The 18233-nt window shown below is 49.1% G+C and overlaps 2 protein-coding genes across 2 annotated transcripts; both read left to right on the top strand.

Moving 5' to 3' along the window:
* The first annotated feature begins 201 nt into the window (after nt 1-201).
* LOC115837634 (histone H2A type 2-A) lies at nt 202-802 on the top strand. The gene has a single exon (XM_030824677.1). The coding sequence runs from the start codon at nt 280-282 to the stop codon at nt 670-672; it is 393 nt and encodes a 130-aa protein (XP_030680537.1). The 5' UTR covers nt 202-279; the 3' UTR covers nt 673-802.
* A 641-nt stretch (nt 803-1443) lies between these two features.
* On the top strand, nt 1444-3341 carry LOC115837633 (histone H3). The gene has a single exon (XM_030824676.1). The coding sequence runs from the start codon at nt 1796-1798 to the stop codon at nt 2204-2206; it is 411 nt and encodes a 136-aa protein (XP_030680536.1). The 5' UTR covers nt 1444-1795; the 3' UTR covers nt 2207-3341.
* Nucleotides 3342-18233: the final 14892 nt, after the last annotated feature.

The raw sequence follows: 18233 nt of genomic DNA, 5'->3' as shown, positions 1-18233 counted from the left end.
ACCGGAAACGACTGTGTACTTACAGAGGCTGGGCGCATGACGCTGCGTTATGGTTCGCGAGTTTTCCGCGGCGCGCAATGCGAGGGAGACGAGATTATGTAAATGAGTGGATTCTGGCTGAGCTATCCTATTGGCTATCGGGACAAAATTTGCTTGAGCCAATCAAAGCGCTCCGTGGACAATCGCCGTTCTGTCTATAAAAGGGTGAAGCAGCGGCGCTTTCGGCGACTTTCGCGGTCGCCAGGCAGGAGTTTCCCTCGGTGACTGCTTATCGCTGTCATGTCTGGTCGTGGCAAGCAAGGAGGCAAGGCCCGCGCCAAGGCCAAGTCGCGCTCGTCCCGCGCTGGCCTCCAGTTCCCGGTAGGGCGAGTGCACCGCTTGCTGCGCAAAGGCAACTACGCGGAGCGAGTGGGGGCCGGCGCGCCCGTCTACATGGCGGCGGTCCTCGAGTACCTGACCGCCGAGATCCTTGAGCTGGCGGGTAACGCGGCTCGGGACAACAAGAAGACGCGCATTATTCCTCGTCACCTCCAGCTGGCCATTCGCAACGACGAGGAACTGAACAAGCTGCTGGGCAAAGTCACCATCGCCCAGGGCGGCGTCTTGCCTAACATCCAGGCCGTGCTGCTCCCTAAGAAGACGGAGAGTCACCACAAGGCAAAGGGCAAGTGAGGCTGACGTCCGGCCCAAGTGGGCCCAGCCCAGCCCAGCCCGGCCCGCGTCTCGAAGGGGCACCTGTAAACTCAAAAGGCTCTTTTCAGAGCCACCCACGTTTTCAAATAAAAGAGTTGTTAATGCCGGCTACTCTGTCCAGCGTTCCTCCGTAGTGAATAGCGAACCTGGAGCTGACGGGACGGGGCGGGTGTGTGTGTGCGCGTGCGTGCCGTCTTGGATCTGGAGCACGTAACTGCCTTGGCTCTTCGATGAGTGGGTCCCCAGTCCCAGAACTTCCCAGGGCAGGTGGAGGCACCAAACGTTCTGGGCGCCGCCACGGTCCACTCCGCACAGTCACAAACACCAGCGCCGCGGGCAGTACCCAACGCGCTTAAGTGTTGCGCGCGGAGCCCGCGCTTCCCTAGTGGTTTCCGTAGGCCACGGCCAGGCACTCAGACCTAGTCTGGCACTAGCGGGACGTGCTCCTCGTCCCCACCCCCGATGGGGAGGGCCCTGAGCGGGTAGTGCTCGCCAGTGTGGCGGAGCTGGGTCTTGGCTTCACTGAGCTGACTTAAGTCTTAGTTTCTGTTTTGTTTTCCAAAGCGCCCTGGCGGCGGAGAGTAAGGGCCTCGGAGGCGGAATCTTGCGCCCTGGGGGCGGGCACCTCTCCCACCCAAAAGGCACCCGACAGGCGAAAAACGATCCGCCAAGTAGCAACTGGGGGCGGGGGGGGCAAATGGAAGAATGAAGTTTCATGCGGGAGCCGCAGGGCGCAGCAAGAAAGGGGGTATTGCGGGCAGTGTGTTCTCAGGAAGCGAAGGGCGGAAAGGGAACAATCTGAGAAAGCTGCAATGGAAAATGGCTTTCACCCTGAAGGAAAGGGGAAAAACAAGCTTGCAAAACTTCGCCAACTGGTAAGTAGAAAGTGAGGCGGGTGGGCGGGATTAGGGAGGAATCTGCCCAAGCCAACCGGTGACTTTAGGACGGGTGACGTCACAGCCAATGGACAGCCAGCGCGGGATTTTCAATTATTGTTCCGCCCAATCGGGAAAAGACTGTGCTTATAAAGACGGCTGCCGCGGGGCTAGGAGCTCGTTTCTCTCCCCGCCGCTGCGCTGGTGAGCTTGTGTTTTGGTTCGCTATGGCCCGTACTAAGCAGACTGCCCGCAAGTCCACCGGCGGCAAGGCCCCGAGGAAGCAGCTGGCCACCAAGGCGGCCCGCAAGAGCGCGCCGGCCACGGGCGGGGTGAAGAAGCCGCACCGCTACCGGCCCGGCACCGTGGCCCTGCGGGAGATCCGGCGCTACCAGAAGTCCACGGAGCTGCTGATCCGCAAGCTGCCCTTCCAGCGGCTGGTACGCGAGATCGCGCAGGACTTTAAGACGGACCTGCGCTTCCAGAGCTCGGCCGTGATGGCGCTGCAGGAGGCCAGCGAGGCCTACCTGGTGGGGCTGTTCGAAGACACAAACCTGTGCGCCATCCACGCCAAGCGCGTGACCATTATGCCCAAGGACATCCAGCTGGCCCGCCGCATCCGTGGGGAGCGGGCTTAAGAAGCGCGGTTCGGCCGGAGGTTCCATCGTATCCAAAAGGCTCTTTTCAGAGCCACCCACATCAGCACTTGGAAGAAGCTGTACCGCTTGCCCTCCGTGCTCCTCCGGCATTAGAGCGGGGAAGGCACTTCCGGTTAGGCTCCCAACGAAACGGGGTCGGGTGACAAGTCGGGTCCCCTGCTGCGGTGCCATCTTGGGCTTTGCCGGCTTCGGCCAATTGGCCTGGCCGGGCTGCGGCCGCTTTCCTGGGCGCCGGCTTGCGGGCTTTGGCGGGCCGGCTCCTCCCGCGCGTGACCGGGGCCCTGCGTGGCGGGGAGGCCGGAGCAGGAGAGACGGGGCGTCGGGCCCGAGGCCAGGGGTCACTAGGGGGACGCTCAGGGCTCGCGGTCCTGAGCGCGCCTGGCCTTTGCGGAAGTGGAGGGCCACACGCCCGTGCTTCGCGCCCAAACCGGCCTCATCCGGCTAGGGAGGGAAATGACCACCTCGGCCTCGCCGGGGTTCTGCGGGCAAACGTGGGGAGAACTGCGCTGGGGCTGCCGTTCAGTCCCGCGACACCTCCACTAGCACAGTGGTAACCCCCACATCCTGCCCCTAAGCCAAAATTCCCGGGGCAGGGGGTGGTGGGCGAAATTTTGTGAATTTGGGCTTAATCGAGCCGTTCCCTGTCCACGTCCACAGAAGGAGATTCACTGTTCCAGTGAAGGCACTCAGTCCTCTTAGAAGCTGCATGGTAGGTCTGGATTTTCTGTCCAGACTCAGTAGTTCCTTTACATTGTTTTCGTCGGACATGTGGGCACACGCTGGTCCCCGAGTTCAGATCCTTGGGAAGACAGTAGATCAAACAGGGAGAACGTGGGCCTCCGTTGGGCAAATGAAGTTCCTCACCTTAGGAAATCGTGACAGGAGGCCACAGAGGTGATCTCTATAGTCTCTGGGAGCTGGGAAGTCCAAGGCCTCTTAGTGGGAAAGTGAGGCAGGGTCTTGCACAGCCCACTCTACACAGGGCCAGATACAAATGGCTGTAGAGGTCTTAGATAACACCTTCTCGGTCATTTATTTGCACCTCAAAAGAAGCCAGGGCTTTGGTTTTCTGTTTGTTTCATCACAGTTGACAGGTTAAAAGCATTCGCTGCAGAGATCTATGAGAATTAAGAGGAGAGAAGGGGAAATGGAATAAAACTTCGTTTTGTAAAGCTGCCATTTTGCCTTTCCTGAGGCGTGTTAAGCAGGAGAGCAGCGTAGGTGAGCTCTGCTGGGGACTGCCACATGTTTCTGCTCCAGGGTCACAGCAATTTCTAGAGCATGCCTCTGGGTCTCTGCCGAGACCCTCGTAACCTGCTTAGGCCCACAATGTATGGGCGATATTCTGACTTCAGAAAGTAGTGACTTTCAGAGGTGGGTGGGTCACTATCTCTGCACCCAGCTTCTCAGGCCCAGTAGTGACTCTGCAGAGACTGGAACCTGGGGATGTTGGTGTCAGACATCTAGGTCCTCTGACTGCCCCCACAAGGTCACACTCCTTTTACTCACCAGTCTGGGTACCTCTAAACTCCAGGAGGTCTCCCTGGCTGAATCTCAAAGGAAAATTTCGTGGCATTTTTTATATCCAGTCAGGAATAGAATTCATTACATCTTGTGGTCCTGGCACTGTGAAGGCCTGCACTCACAGGAATCTGTCAGTCTTCGTATTTGTTTGTGAGACCAGCATAAGCTGAACTCATCAATACAAGATAACATTCTAAAATGTTAAGTTTTAACATTTAATCATTCCCTGTACTTAAATCATTGTCTACCCTCAGGTGAGAGTTAAAGGATAATTAAGGATAGGGTAAAGAAATACTCTTCCTCTGACTGGGCATTGTGGCTCACAGCTGTTAATCCCAGCACTTTGAGAGGTCAAGTCGGGCGGATTGTTTGAAGTCAAAGTTCCAGACCAGCTTGGGAAACACAGCGAGACCCTGTGTCTCTACCAAAAAAAAAAAAGTAAGACAGAAAGAAAAAAGAAAAAATTGGCCGGGGGTGGTGCCATTTGCCTGTGGTCCCAGCTACTTGGGAGGCTGAGGTGGGAGAATCACTTAAGTCCGGGAGGCGGAGGCTGCTGTGAGCTGAGATTGTGCCACTGCACTCCAGTGTGGGTGACAGGGAGTGAGACCCTGTCTCGAAAAAAACCCACCTCTTCCTCTAATAACTAGTTTCTACGTGGCTACCTTGGTTGCCAGTAAGTCCACTCTGAATCTGTGGCTTTTATGAAGTGAAAAACGTGCTTTGTTCACATTTAATTCTGCCTTAGGCTAGTGGGGACAGGTGTGTGTGTGTGTTTAGAGGGAAACTACGTGGTAAGAGACATGGCCATGTTTACACTGCTTTTTCTTCCTTAGAAGAGGACTTGTCCCCTGGGTCCACTCTCCTGGTCACCCTTATCCTTCTCTAGGTCCCCATCTCAGTCTTCTCATGTCTTTCTCTTCCCCATCAATATTCCTGGTTTCCCCTATGCTGGCTTTGGCCATCTTCTTTTCTCCCTGCAACTCAAGTGAGATTGATTCCCTGCTTTCCAGATTTCTGTCCCTTAGCTAAGCGCTCCCAAATTGCTATCTTCTGCTGAGACCCTATCCTGAGCTCTACACATTTTGTGTGTGTGTGTGTGTGTGTGTGTGTGTGTGTGTGTGTGTGACAGAGAGAGAGAGAGAGAGAGAGAAAGAGAAACAGGGTCTCACTCGTCCCGGCTGGAGTGCAGTAGCACAATCAAAGCTCACTGCAACCTTGGACTCCTGGGTTCAAGGGCCCTCCCACCTCAGCCGTCTGAGTAGCTGGGACTATGGGCACATACCACCAGGCCTGGCTAATTTTTTTTTATTTTTTGTAGAGTCAGGGTCTCGCTTCATCGCCCAGGCTGGTCTTGAAGTCCTGGGCTCAAGCCATCCTCCCACCTTGGCCTCCCAAAGTGCTGGGATTATAGACTTGAGCCACTGTGCCTGGCTACACCAATGTTTCTAACTGCCTGGTGGACAGGTCCTTCTAGATGGATACCAGGCACTTCAAACCCAGCTTATTTCCAAAACCACATGCATCATCTTGCTTTCCAAGCCCATTTGTTTCTTTCCACATTCCCCATCTTCCTGGAAGACACCTTCATTAACCCCATCTGTTCTAGTCGGGTGTCCCTTCCTCTTGTCCTCTCTCCAAATCTCATGAGTTCCAAATATTACTAAATCTATCTTCTGACTTTCAATTGTATCACCTTTTCTCCGTCCACCCATGACCATGCCTTAACTGAAGTCCTCGCCAGCTCTGGTGTAGTAGATTACATAGTCAGGCTGGTCTTTCTGCCCTGCCACTGAGCTTCCACTCTGTATGACAGCTATCTTTTTTTTTTTTTTTTTTTTTTGTGAGACGGAGTCTCGCCTCGCTTCTGTCGCCCAGGCTGGAGTGCAGTGGCACGATCTCGGCTCACTGCAACCTTGGCCTACCGGGTTCACGCGATTCTCCTGCCTCAGCTTCCGGAATAGCTGGGACTATAGGCGCCCACCACCACGTCGGCTAGTTTTTCGTAGTTTTGTATTTTTTGTATTTTGTGATCCGCCCGCCTCGGCCTCCCAAAGTGTTGGGATTACAGGCGTGAGCCACTGTGCCCGGCCAAGAGCTATCTTTTAAAAAATGAGGGTTTTTTGTTGGTTGGTTGGTTGGTTGTTATTGCTGTTTTGAGCCTGTCACTTTCATGCTTAAACATTTTCCACGACCTTCCCATTCGCTTCAGAATGAAGTTCACATTCCTTTGCATGGCAGTTCAGAGCACTGGAGGTTAATTACTAGGAAGGACTCTGGAGTTAGACAAACCCAAGTTTGATTCCTAGCCTTGTCCATGTAAACAGGTGCATGACTTCAGGAAGCAAATCTCAACAGGTTTAACTTTTCCCATTTGTAAAACAACAAGTAACTTGCTCGTTGTTTTGTTGGAAATCATGAAAGTGACAATTTCTGTAAACTGCGGTGCTCATGCCTGTAATCTCAGCGACTCGGGAGGCTGAGGCAAGAGGATTGCTTGAGGCCAGAAGTTCGAGGCTGTGGTGAGCTGTGACTGTGCCACCGCACTTCAGCCTCCGCAACAGCAGTGAGACCCCATGTCTAAAAAAACAAAGGACCTAGCACAGTAGCACAGTATCTGCTCCAGAACAAGCACCCAATTAACTTGTGCTACTCTATTAATAGTTACTAATTTTAAAAAAACCCTCAAAATATTATACATCTAGTTCTTTATGTTTCCCACAGCCTTCCCAGGTTTCAGATGTTCTTGCAGCTGAGCAAGAATGTTCTAGCCCCACACGACATCTGCAATCTCCAAGTACACAATATCTTCACACATTCCATTTCTGTCCAAAATGTCCTCCCCTTCTTTGTAACCCTGAGAACCCCCATTCTTCAAGATTTAGCCCTATGAGCCTTCCCTTCCTCTTCTGGTTTTTTGTTTTTTCTTTTTCTTTCTTTCTTTTTTTTTTTTTTTTTTTTTTTGAGACGGAGTCTTGCTCTGTCGCCCAGGCTGGAGTGCAGTGGCGTGATCTCGGCTCACTCCAACCACCGTCCCCCGGGTTCATGCGATTCTCCTGCCTCAGCCTCCGGAGTAGCTGGGACTACAGGTGTGCGTCACCACGCCCGGCTAAGTTTTATATTTTTAGTAGAGACGGGGTTTCACCATGTTGGCCAGGATGGTGTCGATCTCTTGACCTCGTGATCTGCCTGCCTTGGCCTCCGAAAGTGCTGGGATTATAGGCATGAACCACAGTGCCCGGCTCCCTTGCTCTTCTTTGCCCTCATCTCTTTGGGCCCTCCTCCTTGCCTCTGCCCTCTCCTATCTTAATACCCCTTCCCTTCCTTAACCTCAGCATTAGGCTGGCAACATTTCTCAGGGTAAGGATTTGTCTTTGTTTATTTCCGTAGTAGCAGTACCCAAGCAACGCCTGGTCACGATAAGTCGAGTGAAACCGTCTCTCAAACAAAACAAAACAAAACAAAAAACGAACTACATTGAGTGGGAAAGGCAATAAATATATCACCTTTGGTTTCTCTGTCACTTCATGGCCTCATTCTTCTTTCACACAGAACTTTTCATTTGATCCTTAAAATAATCCTGTGAAAAAAGGCAGGAATTCTCAGTAATTGGCCGGGCACGGTGGCTCATGCCTGTAATCCCAGCACTTTGGGAGGCCGAGGTGGGTGAATCACCTGAGGTCAGGAGTTCAAGACCAGCCTGGCCAATATGGTGAAACCCGGTCTCTACTAAAAATACACAAATTAGCTGGGCTTCAAACTAAAGCAAATCTTAACATTTGAGTAAACATCTGGGCAACGTATATTCGGGTTTTAAATACTTTTTCATTAAAACAAAAACTGTTTAAAAAAAAAGGAAAAGAGGCCAGGCGCGGTGGCTCACGCCTGTAATCCCAACATTTTGGGAGGCCAAGGAGGGTGGATCACCTAAAGCCAGGAGTTCGAGATCAGCCTGGCCAACATGGCAAAACCTCCATCTCTACTAAAAATACAAAAATTAGCCCGGCATGGTGGTGAGCGCCTGTAGTCCCAGCTACTTGGGAGGCTGAGGCAGGAGAATCACTTGAACCTGGGAGGCGGGGGTTGCGGTGAGCCAAGATCGTGCCACTGCATTCCAGCCTGTGTGACAGATCGAGACTCCATCTCAAAAAAAAGAAAGGGGAAGGAAGGAAGGGAGGGAGGGAGGAAAGGAGGGAAAGAAGAAAAAGGAAAGAAAGGAAGGAAGGAAAGGAAGAAAGAAAGAAAAAGAGAAAGAAAGAAAGAAAGAAAAAGAAAGAAAGAAAGAAAGAAAGAAAGAAAGAAAGAAAGAAAGAAAGAAAGAAAAGAAAGAAAAGCTGTTACCTGCATCAGTGGCTTTCAACCTTTAATGTGTATCGGGAGGGCTTTTTTAAAGCTCCGATTACTATCTCTCACCCCTCAGCTTCTCATTCAGTAGGTCTGGCATGGGGCCCAAGATTTTATCCCAGGTGATCAGTGCTGCTAGATGAGAGGCTACACTTTGAGAACTACTAATTCAGACAAATGGACGTGTTTTGTCCGCCACTCCCTTTCTTTCTTCTTTGATTTATCTTCAAATTTTTGATATTTCCTTCTTTAGTGGATCTTGGTGAAGATCAGATATATTCATCAGCATTGCCTTTAAAGTTAAAAACAATCAGTGATATTCAAAATACCAATGCTGGAAATCACAGGTCAGATTTAAAAGGCAAAAGGAAACATCTTGAGCATTAAAACCTCTATTTCTCACCTGGACATCTTCACAAATGTTATTCTTGCCACTTCCTCCCTGCCCTCGCCCCCTTTACTATGTATCTCAGTAGGATGCCAATCATTCTGCTCTTTATTCAGAGTCCGACACAAGCCCCCACGTCCATAGCCAAGTTTTCCCTGGTTTCCCAGCCAGTGACTTCTGTAGCATTAGGATTCCTATAGTAGTTATTGTCTACATTCCCCAGCAGATTGAATATGTACTGCCTCTTACTACTGGACTGTTTATTCTTAAATGTGTACAGGTATGGATTTCTGTCGTCTATATATTATGCATTTATTTGTCTTCTCCGTTCTGATGGTAAGCTCCTGGAGGGCAAGTCTTGCATCCACTGCTTTGCTGGCAACCCGACTGGTAAGCTTCTGGAAGGCAAGTCTTGCATCCAGTGCTTTGCTGGCAACCCGATTGCTAAGTACCGTGTTTTAAGCTTAGTTCAGTCTCAAGTGTTTGCAGCCACATCTGAAGACCAATAAAGCAACTGCTGGTTTATCCTTTGGGAGCTGACAGAATTTCTTCTCCCAAATACATACACAGTAAAATCATAAGCCTAGAATGAAGAAAAAAAAAAAAAATCTTACGGGCAATGCAATGGCTGCAAAACTATAAGGATTAGAAATGTGAACCCACATTTTAATCCAAATTAGGGCAATTTAGACGTGGTAGTGTAAAGAATAGCTTGCTGTAATATATGCCATGCTGATATAGAATTGGCTTTTGCCTTGTCAAAATTAAATTGTGCTTTCTGTATTGATGGTGGGCATGTTTCTGCAGGTCTCTCATTCTAAGCTACGACAGGCCCTAAGAGGTAGAAGTCACATGCCTGAATTACCTGTGAAGTTGCTTTCAGATCATATCGTTGGTTCACTCTCATAGAAGGATCACGTTAAAATATCTCTGCATTTGTATCCTTGCAATGCCACAACTGAAAGACAGTTATCTCATAGGTCCTTGATTAAATTAGGAGCCTTTTTACTGAACACAAGAAATGATACTTTTCAGGCACTGGGCAGATAACTTGCTAGAAACGCACTTTTTAACTGTACTAAGATTGAGCTGAGTGCGTGGCTGGAGACACCATATAACATGGACCCTTACTAAGGCATCTAGTCCACCCGCTTGTTATGTAGAGGGTAAAATGAAGCCCAAACCAGTCAATCGTGAACTCTAAGCCGATCAGGTGGGGAAGCCGGCATCTCTAGAATGAAAACCTAAGGCTGCTTCTCCCACTTTGCCTGAGCAAATATAGTGAGATTACATAGCAAGGCATGTGTAAATTGCCAGTGCCTATTTCTCAGAACCAGATTTGGTGATCGCAAAGACTGACGTGCCCCTCTAGGTGTGCCTATACTGCACCAGAAGAGCAAGCCGAGAAAGCAGTGCTCAAACCTACAGCATTCAGCCTTTCATATCGATAAAGGCTACAAAAAAAAAAAGAAAAGCCCAGGTAAGTGAAAAAGCCGCTTTCGGCCAACGACTTAAGTCTTTACGGCTGTGAGCGCTATGGGCCACAGTAGCTTTCCGTTAACTTCAGATCCGATTGTCGCCCCACTGCCAAAGTTACCTTCCAACATCGTTACTGTTGCACTTTACGCAGTCAAGTGTCCAGCTCCTCAGATGAGCAAGTGGTCGGCCCTAAAAAGGGCCTTTGGGATCGAAACGTGCAAAGCTGGAGCGGCGGCCTAGCCTCCGAAGCCGTACAGGGTGCGCCCCTGGCGCTTGAGCGCGTACACCACATCCATGGCTGTGACGGTCTTGCGCTTGGCGTGCTCGGTGTAAGTGACTGCGTCCCGAATCACGTTCTCCAGGAACACCTTCAGCACACCGCGGGTCTCCTCGTAAATGAGACCAGAGATCCGCTTAACGCCGCCACGCCGAGCTAGACGCCGAATGGCAGGCTTGGTGATGCCCTGAATGTTGTCTCTCAAGACCTTGCGGTGGCGCTTAGCGCCCCCTTTGCCTAAGCCTTTTCCGCCCTTTCCTCTGCCAGACATGACTGCTGCAGCCCGATAGACAGCTTCTGTCAGGGCGTGCACGGTCTTCCCCTGATATACAAGAATATCGGACCAGATTGAAAACCGAAAGCGCGCCGGCGGGAAGCGTTCTCAATTGTCCCCGCCCTCTCGACATTTCGTCATTTCTTTTCTGTTTTCCTCTCCCTCCTCCTCCACTCTGCTCAGGTCCCTCTCACCCTTTTTTTTTTTTTTTTTTTTTTTTTTTTTTTTTTTTTTAACCACTACACCATAGTCCCCGGGAGAATTCAGATCCCAACCGGGGCTTCCGGATTCTGTAGTGGCTTTGGCCTGTGTCTGGTCTGAGGACGCCCGGAAGGCATTGCACTGGGGCTAAGGGAAAGGTCTTCTGGAGGGAGCCTCAGGAAGAGCAAGTGGAGGCCAGAGTCTGGCAGGAGCGCGCCAGCGCAGGATTTAATCCCGACGAGCGGATTCAGAGCCGTGCTTATATAAAGCTTCAGGAAGCGCCGTTCGGACGATGAGGCCGACACGCGAGCAGGCGACCTCAAGAGCGGCGGCGCCAGGGATCTGTGCGCCAAGGGAGGACGGGAGGGAGCAGGTTCGCCGTAATTCCTGGCTCTAGGCTCTGTTTTGTTGGACCGAGCCACTGTATTTTAGCTCACACAGGAGAATTCTGGCCCTGGGAAAATTGGTCTCAGCATGCTGCCAAGCTTTCTCATGGAGGTCAGCGAATCCCAACACACTGTCGGTCAAAGCCGTGCTGGAAGAAACAAAACAGTTCTCCCTCGGTAGAACTGAGGGGGGATTGGTCCAGGGCTCCCGTCGACACCCAATTCCGGGTTGCTCAAGTCTCTCATAGAAAATGGCGTAGTATTTGCACATAACTATGCACATCCTCCCGTGTATTTAAATAGTCTCTAAATTACTTTATAACACCTAATCCAATCTAAATGCTATGTAAGTAATTGTTATACTGTTTTTATTTTTACTATCTTTTGTTGTACTTTTTTTAAAAAAAGAAATTCATTTGTTTAATATTTTCGATCTTGGGGAACCCGCGTTTTTGGAGGGCCTGCTACATAGAGAGGACTGAGGGATATTCTGTGCATCCGTTTCTACGGATCCTCTAAATCGGCCTTTGTTTTCAGCCGGGATTTAGTGCCCAACTGTGTCCTTTGGAGGCCCCACGTGGAGCTAGCAAAGTTTGCTAAATCGGGTTTTGCAAGAGGACTGTCTGCTCCATACCGAGAGTAATTACCACAAACTGCCCTATGAAATTGGTTGGGGTTCTTACTGTTAGCATGTTTATTACTTTATCAGGGCTCTCTGTAGGAGGGTTTATGAGAAAATCTTCTGGTTTCTGCTGAAAGAATCGTGTTTTGTTGGGGTTTTTTTCCCGAAAAATATTATTTTTAAAAACTCTTCTGTGCCCTGTTTAATCTCTCCCTATGTGGTCATAAATCGTAAATCTGTATTCAGACTTCTAGACTCGAGACACGTAGATCCACCTGGTGGTTCTTCAGTCATTTTAAGCCCAAAACTCAAAATCTCCCGAAATCAAAATGTTTAAACTTATAATCTCCAGGGTGTGACTCACGGGGAATGAGGGGAGCAATTCTCTCCCTCCCCGCGTAGAGCTGGTTCTCCTGTCTGCTCATTGAAGGGTTCCACTACGCATCACAGCATCTACATGCCTAAACCAACACCCCAGCATTGGCAACAGATATCTTCCTCTCCCTTGGCTGCTTCAGGGCCGAGAAGAAACATGCTTGCCCTTTTCTGACTCTTTAGTAACTCTGGCCGAATCTATCACATTATTTTACATCTCTTTACATCTTACTACTCCCCCATCTTGGCTGTGTGCTCCTTACTGGCAGTGATTTTTGTTTATTCATTTTTGTAAACTGACACTTAGTTCAGTGTCCAATATAAGCTCAATAATAGTTTATAAAGGAAAAGTTCCTGCATTTGATTGCTTTTAAACACTATTAGAAAAGACATAACCAAATTGCAACATGATAAAACAACCACAAAACAAGGCTGAGAGAAGTAGCGATTTCTGGTGTCAGAGGGCACAGGACCCTGGGCAGAATCAGAGATACGGTGTCTATGCAGTTACCTTTTTAAGGGGATCAGGACATGCTACCTCGAAATGTGCCAGTTTCGACTTAAGAATTATTTTCAGCTGAAATAAATAGCTAAAATCCCTTACCTGTTTAATAGCAGATCCTCCTCGCAAATCTCAAATTTTTAACTCAGTTGTCATAAATCTTCTTCAGCACTAGAAGCAAATCTAATCTCAGAGATGAGAAGTTGTCACCACACCCAAATAGACATTGTCACAAGACTCAAATCTTCCATCTATTCTAAGGGCCCATTTATCTTTTCAAAAGTCATTTGGTTTTCCATATGTCCTTTATTCCTCCTCCTTTTCCCCTGCTGTTAGGTAGATCCCAAATTCTAACCACTCCTTTGAATTACTCATCTCAGAGTGCTCCCATGTATACAGTTTTTTTGTTGTTTGTTTGTTTTGACTCAGGGTCTTACTCTGTCACCCAGGCTGGAGTACAGTGGTGCAATCTCAGTTTAAACCCCCAAGTCTGTGGTATTTTGTTATAGTCCCCCTAGAAACTAATACAGGATTCATGGTCTGCCAAAGTCTCATTCCCTGCTCAGACCGACAATGGATGGTGGGATCCTTTGTGATATGTACTCTGTGAGTTAGAAGTAGTAACTTAGAGCTGTTGAGGACAATACCTTTGCACCTCATCCACTGAATTTTATTTTCAAAGATACAGTCTGAAACTCCCAGAGGGTGAGTGCCTTTCCAGTGTGTCAGAGCCATTAGTGGCTGAGCAGACCGCTGAGCATGTAGATTTCTCGGTCAGGGCCCTCTCCCCAAAGAAATCATACTCCCTGGTTGAACTGAACCTAAATCAGGTTTAAAACTAGACAGATGCCAACCAACTTAAAATTCCAAAGATATCCAAGACCTGCCCATGGCCCTGGGATTTGAGGACAACCTGTGCATGTCCTGGCTATGGCAGTTCAGGGGTCTCTAGCTTAGTGGGAATGTCTATGTCCTACCTTCACCCTTCTGACTCTTCCGCCGGCATCTGCCCCTCCTGTGACAACGGAGTGTTCATTCCCCAAATACAGCACCGTGAAAGAGAGGCAGGAACACCGGATAGTCTAAGACCTGGTCTTTCTTGGCTGGTGTGAGACAACGGAGGCCTCACTACTTGGTCTTTTCTGGTTTACTGTCAAAGGTTGAAGCTGGGGCCTTGTGACGGCCTCCTGTTCTCTGTTCCAGGGATGCTACACAATAGAAGCTCTGAGCCTTGACCATGGAAAGGTCCCATGAATTCTCCACTCAGCCCAGCTGAGCCCCCTGCTCTCACACTGGGTGAGGAAACGATAGGCAGTGCGAACAGGTGTATGCACACTCACTGAGGAAGTGCAGCCTGTCTGACCCAATCTCTCTCACCCAGCCTAGGGTCAGGCCATGGCAGGACACTGTTTCCTTAACTATCAGCAGCCATCTTGGGGATTTCCCCACAGGGCCAGGGCAACAGAATCTGGTTCTCACTGTGACCATGGTCTGGAAGGACCATGAGGAATTCTCCAGTGCTGTCGGGGTTTCCGATACTGGCACAGACAGTTTAGTAACAGCTTTGACACCTTTTGGTAATGGGACAAAGTTAACACTCCTGCCGCTATCCTGTGAAGCCAACCTTCCTAGGCCCCATAGGAAACTTTTGGAATGTCTTTGTTGGGTTGAGAAACTGGGGCAAAGTAGTACCCAATTTTTTCATGTCAATATCAAAATGTAATCATTTCAGGTACACAGAGTTCCGCACTTTCAGATTAGTCTTACAGAAAAGAAAATCGCCGGGAACGGTGGCTCGTGCCTGTAATCCCCGCACTTTGGGAGGCCGAGGCGGACGGATAACCTGAGGTCAGGAGTTCGAGACCGGCCTGACCAACATGGTGAAAGCCCACCTCTACTAAAAATACAAAAAAAAAACTAGCCGGGCTTGGTGGCGGGCACCTGTAATCCCACCTACTCAGGAGGCTAAAGCAGGAGAATCGCTTGAACCCGGGAGTTGGAGGTTGCAGTGGGCTGAGATCGCACCATTGCACTCCAGCCTGGGTGACAAAAGCGATACTCCATCTCAAAAAAAAAAAAAAAAAAAAAAAAAGAAAATCAAGTAAAGAGCAATTCACATTCTCTTGAAAATTCTCATTATGTCCAGCTGGTTCCAGGGAAAGCCTGCCATGAAACTGGTATTGTTACTTAGACTTAGGGTCCTTTGATCAGAACTGATGATGTCCTCAGCTAAGTGAGTGCTAGGAGTGGGCAGAGATGAAGTGATGGATGTGACAGAGTTGTAGAATATAGATTTAATAATATTTGGTGTTTTAGGGCGGGGCGTGATGGCTCATGCCCGTAATCTCAGCACTTTGTGAGGCCAAGGTGGGCCGATCACGTGAGGTCAGGAGTTTGAGACCAGCCTGGCCAACACAGTGAAACATTCTCTCTACTAAACATACAAAAATTAACCGGGCGTGGTGGCTGACACCTGTAATCCCAGCACTTTGGGAAGCCAACACGGGCAGATCACGAGGTCAGGAGATCGAGACCATCCTGGCTAACACGGTGGCTACTACAGATACCCGTCTCTACTACAGATACAAAAAATTAGCCGGACGTGGTGGCGGGCACAAGTAGTCCCAGCTACTTGCGAGGCTGAGGCAGGAGAATGGCGTGAACCCGGGAGGCGGAGCTTGCAGTGAGCCGAGATCGCACCACTGCACTCCAGCCTAGGCGACAGAGCAAGACTCCGTATCAAAAAAAAAAAAAAAAAAAAAAAAAATGGTGATTTAGGCATTTGGAGAATGCATGCAATAAAGGAGCTTCTGGCCTGAGGAGCTATGGGGTTGATGTTAGATTTCAGTAACATGGAGAATGCAGAGAGAAGAAACTGCTTTTATTTTTGTTTTTGTTTTTTTGAGAGAGTCTCTCTCAGTTGCCCAGGCTGGAGTGCAGTGGCGAGATCTCTGCTCACTGCAACCTCCGCCTCTCGGGTTCAAGCGATTCTCCTGCCTCGGCCTCCCAAGTAGCTGGGATCATAGGCGCCTGCCACCATACTCAGCTAATTTTTTTGTATTTTTAGTAGAGACGGGGTTTCACCATGTTGGCTGGGCTGGTCTCGAACTCCTGACCTCAAGTTATTCACCCGCCTCGGCCTCCCAAAGTGCTGGGATTACAGGCATGAGCCACCACGCCCAGCCAGAAATTGCTTTTGAAAGCAAAAAGATGCATAAAGTCCCTCCCGACATTGAAAATTGAGATTCCTGTTCTCTATCTAGGAGAACACATCCACCAGTTGTTATTACTCTAATCAGTAAAGGGTCTCAGCTGGAGATACTTGTGAGTAAGCCCTCAGCAAATCGATAAGGACAACGAAAGGCAGGGAATTTGATGAGATCTTCCCAGGGGTTAGGGAGAAAAGAAGAGGACTGAGACAGGCACCCTGGGCAAGCAGGAACATTGATGGGAGTTGGTAGATTAGGAGAATACCAAGAGACAGAGGATAGCTGGAAAGGGATGAGGGCCACCAGAAGACAGTATGTCCCAAGGAGGCAAAGGAGGTGTCAACAGGGTCCTATTGTGCACCAAAGTTCAGGAATAATGATTATAACTTAACACCCCTTAAGCTCAGTGACTGCTGGCTGTGCTTGATATTTTATGTCTTACACATCACCACAACAATCCTGCAAGAAAGGCAGATGTTTTATCATTCTCACTTTACAGACTAGGAAGCTTTGAGTATTTTGCCCAAGTCCCCAAAACTATTAAGTGTCAGGGCCAGGGACTTTGTCCAAAGTGCTAGGTCTTCTTCCAAAGTTCATGTGCTTGGGCAGAAAACAGCCACCGAGAAGCTTGTACTGGAAACTCAGAGAGGAAGTGACAGGAGGCCTTGTGATACACAGGGTTGAGGGCCTCACTGCTTCTCCTGACTTCTCTACCTTTTCAGACAGCATTCTTCTCAGGTTCTAATAAGCTTATCCTCTCCTACCTGGTTTAGCAGTTCCTCCCAGATTCATTTATCCTTCCAGTTCCCCGTGAAATTCTGAGTGCCATCAGAATGGGCATTTTGCCTTGTTCATCTCTCCAAGTCAGCATCTTGGAGCATAGTAGATGATCAGGAAATGCCTGATTGCCCTAATTCCACGGGCCTCTGAATTCTCACTCGAAAGGGCATAATACCCAGGCCCCTCCTAGGTTTCAAAGAATTCTCAGGAATTTGCAGGCCAGAAGCAAGTATAGCCTGAACTCTGGAAGGAAATTCCTCCAGGTTGGCCCCAGAAGAGGGAGAGGTAGCTGCCCTGAGCTGTACCCCTTGCCTACAAGTTGCTACAGTCCACCATCAGGATAATTGTGTAGCCTTAGCTGAAGGCAGAGTCCCCCTCAGTGCTCGAAGATAAATACTTTAGGGAGGAGTGCACATTTGTGGTAGACTGAATAATAGCCCCACAGAGAGATCCACATCCCAGTCCTCGGAATCTGTGAATATGTTACCTTATATGGCAAAGGTATATGTTACCTTATATGCAAATGTGAACAGATTAAGGACCTTGAGATAAAGAACTTATCCTGGATTATTGAGATGAGCCCTTAATATAATCACATGACTCCTTAGAGAGACGAGCGGGTCAATCAGGGAGAAGGGGGTGTGATGACAGAAGCAGACATTAGAGTGATCTGTCCAGGTGCTAAAAAATGCCAGTTTCTAGACGCTGGAAGAGTCAAAAAATGGATTATATACCTGGAGCCTCCAGAACAAACCAGTCCTTCAGACATTCGTTTTAGCCCCTTGAAAGTTAATGTTGGGCTTCTGACCTCCAGAATGGTAAGGGAATAAATTTGTGTGTTTTTTTTTCGTTTTGTTTTGTTTTGTTTCATGGTTGTTTTTTTTTGTTTTTTTTTTTTTTTGAGACCGAGTTTCACTCTTGTTGCCCAGTCTGGAGTGCAATGGCGTAATGTCGGCTCACTGCATCCTCTGCCTCCCAGGTTCAAGCAATTCTCCCGCCTTAGCTTCCTAAGTAGCTGGGATTACAGGCACACGTCACCATACCCGACTAATTTTTGTATTTTTAGTAGAGACGGGTTTTCACCATGTTGGTCAGGCTGGTCTCGAACTCCTGACCTCAGGTGATCCACCCGCCTTGGCCTCCCAAAGTGCTGGGATTACAGGCGTGCGCCACCACGCCCGGCAAATTTGTGTTGTTTTAAACCACTAAGTTTATGGTAACTTATTAATGCAACACTAGGAAATGAATACACCCTTCTTACAAAAGTCACTAGGCTCTTTTTATTTGACGGGGGGGCGGGGGGAGATCTGAGTGTCATCAGGAGCAGAGTATAAGGTATACTTGGAGGGAAAGAGGAAAGGAAGTGGGCAGCAGAGGTGAAAAGGAGATCGGGAATGGGAAGTCGGGGGCCCCACAGTGAACCTTTCCTTACGGCTGACTAGGCTCCTTCATGGGCCTGACCAGCCTCCTTCACCTGCTCAGCCCAGAATTTGTAGAGAGATCTGTTGTCTTTGCAAGTGGCACTGAGCTCTCCTAGACAATTGCTGGCCTCCCCCAGCCACGGACCTCTGCAGAGCTCCCTGGGGTCATCCAGGGCAGGAGGGTGACAGGCTGGCTTCAACGTGGTCATATAGCAGAAGTGGCAAGC

The sequence above is a fragment of the Nomascus leucogenys genome, chromosome 12, assembly GCF_006542625.1.
Source record: "Nomascus leucogenys isolate Asia chromosome 12, Asia_NLE_v1, whole genome shotgun sequence".
Lineage (NCBI taxonomy): Eukaryota > Metazoa > Chordata > Mammalia > Primates > Hylobatidae > Nomascus > Nomascus leucogenys.
The sequence above is the reverse complement of the archived record's forward strand: the minus strand, read 5'-3'. Positions and strand labels throughout refer to the sequence as shown.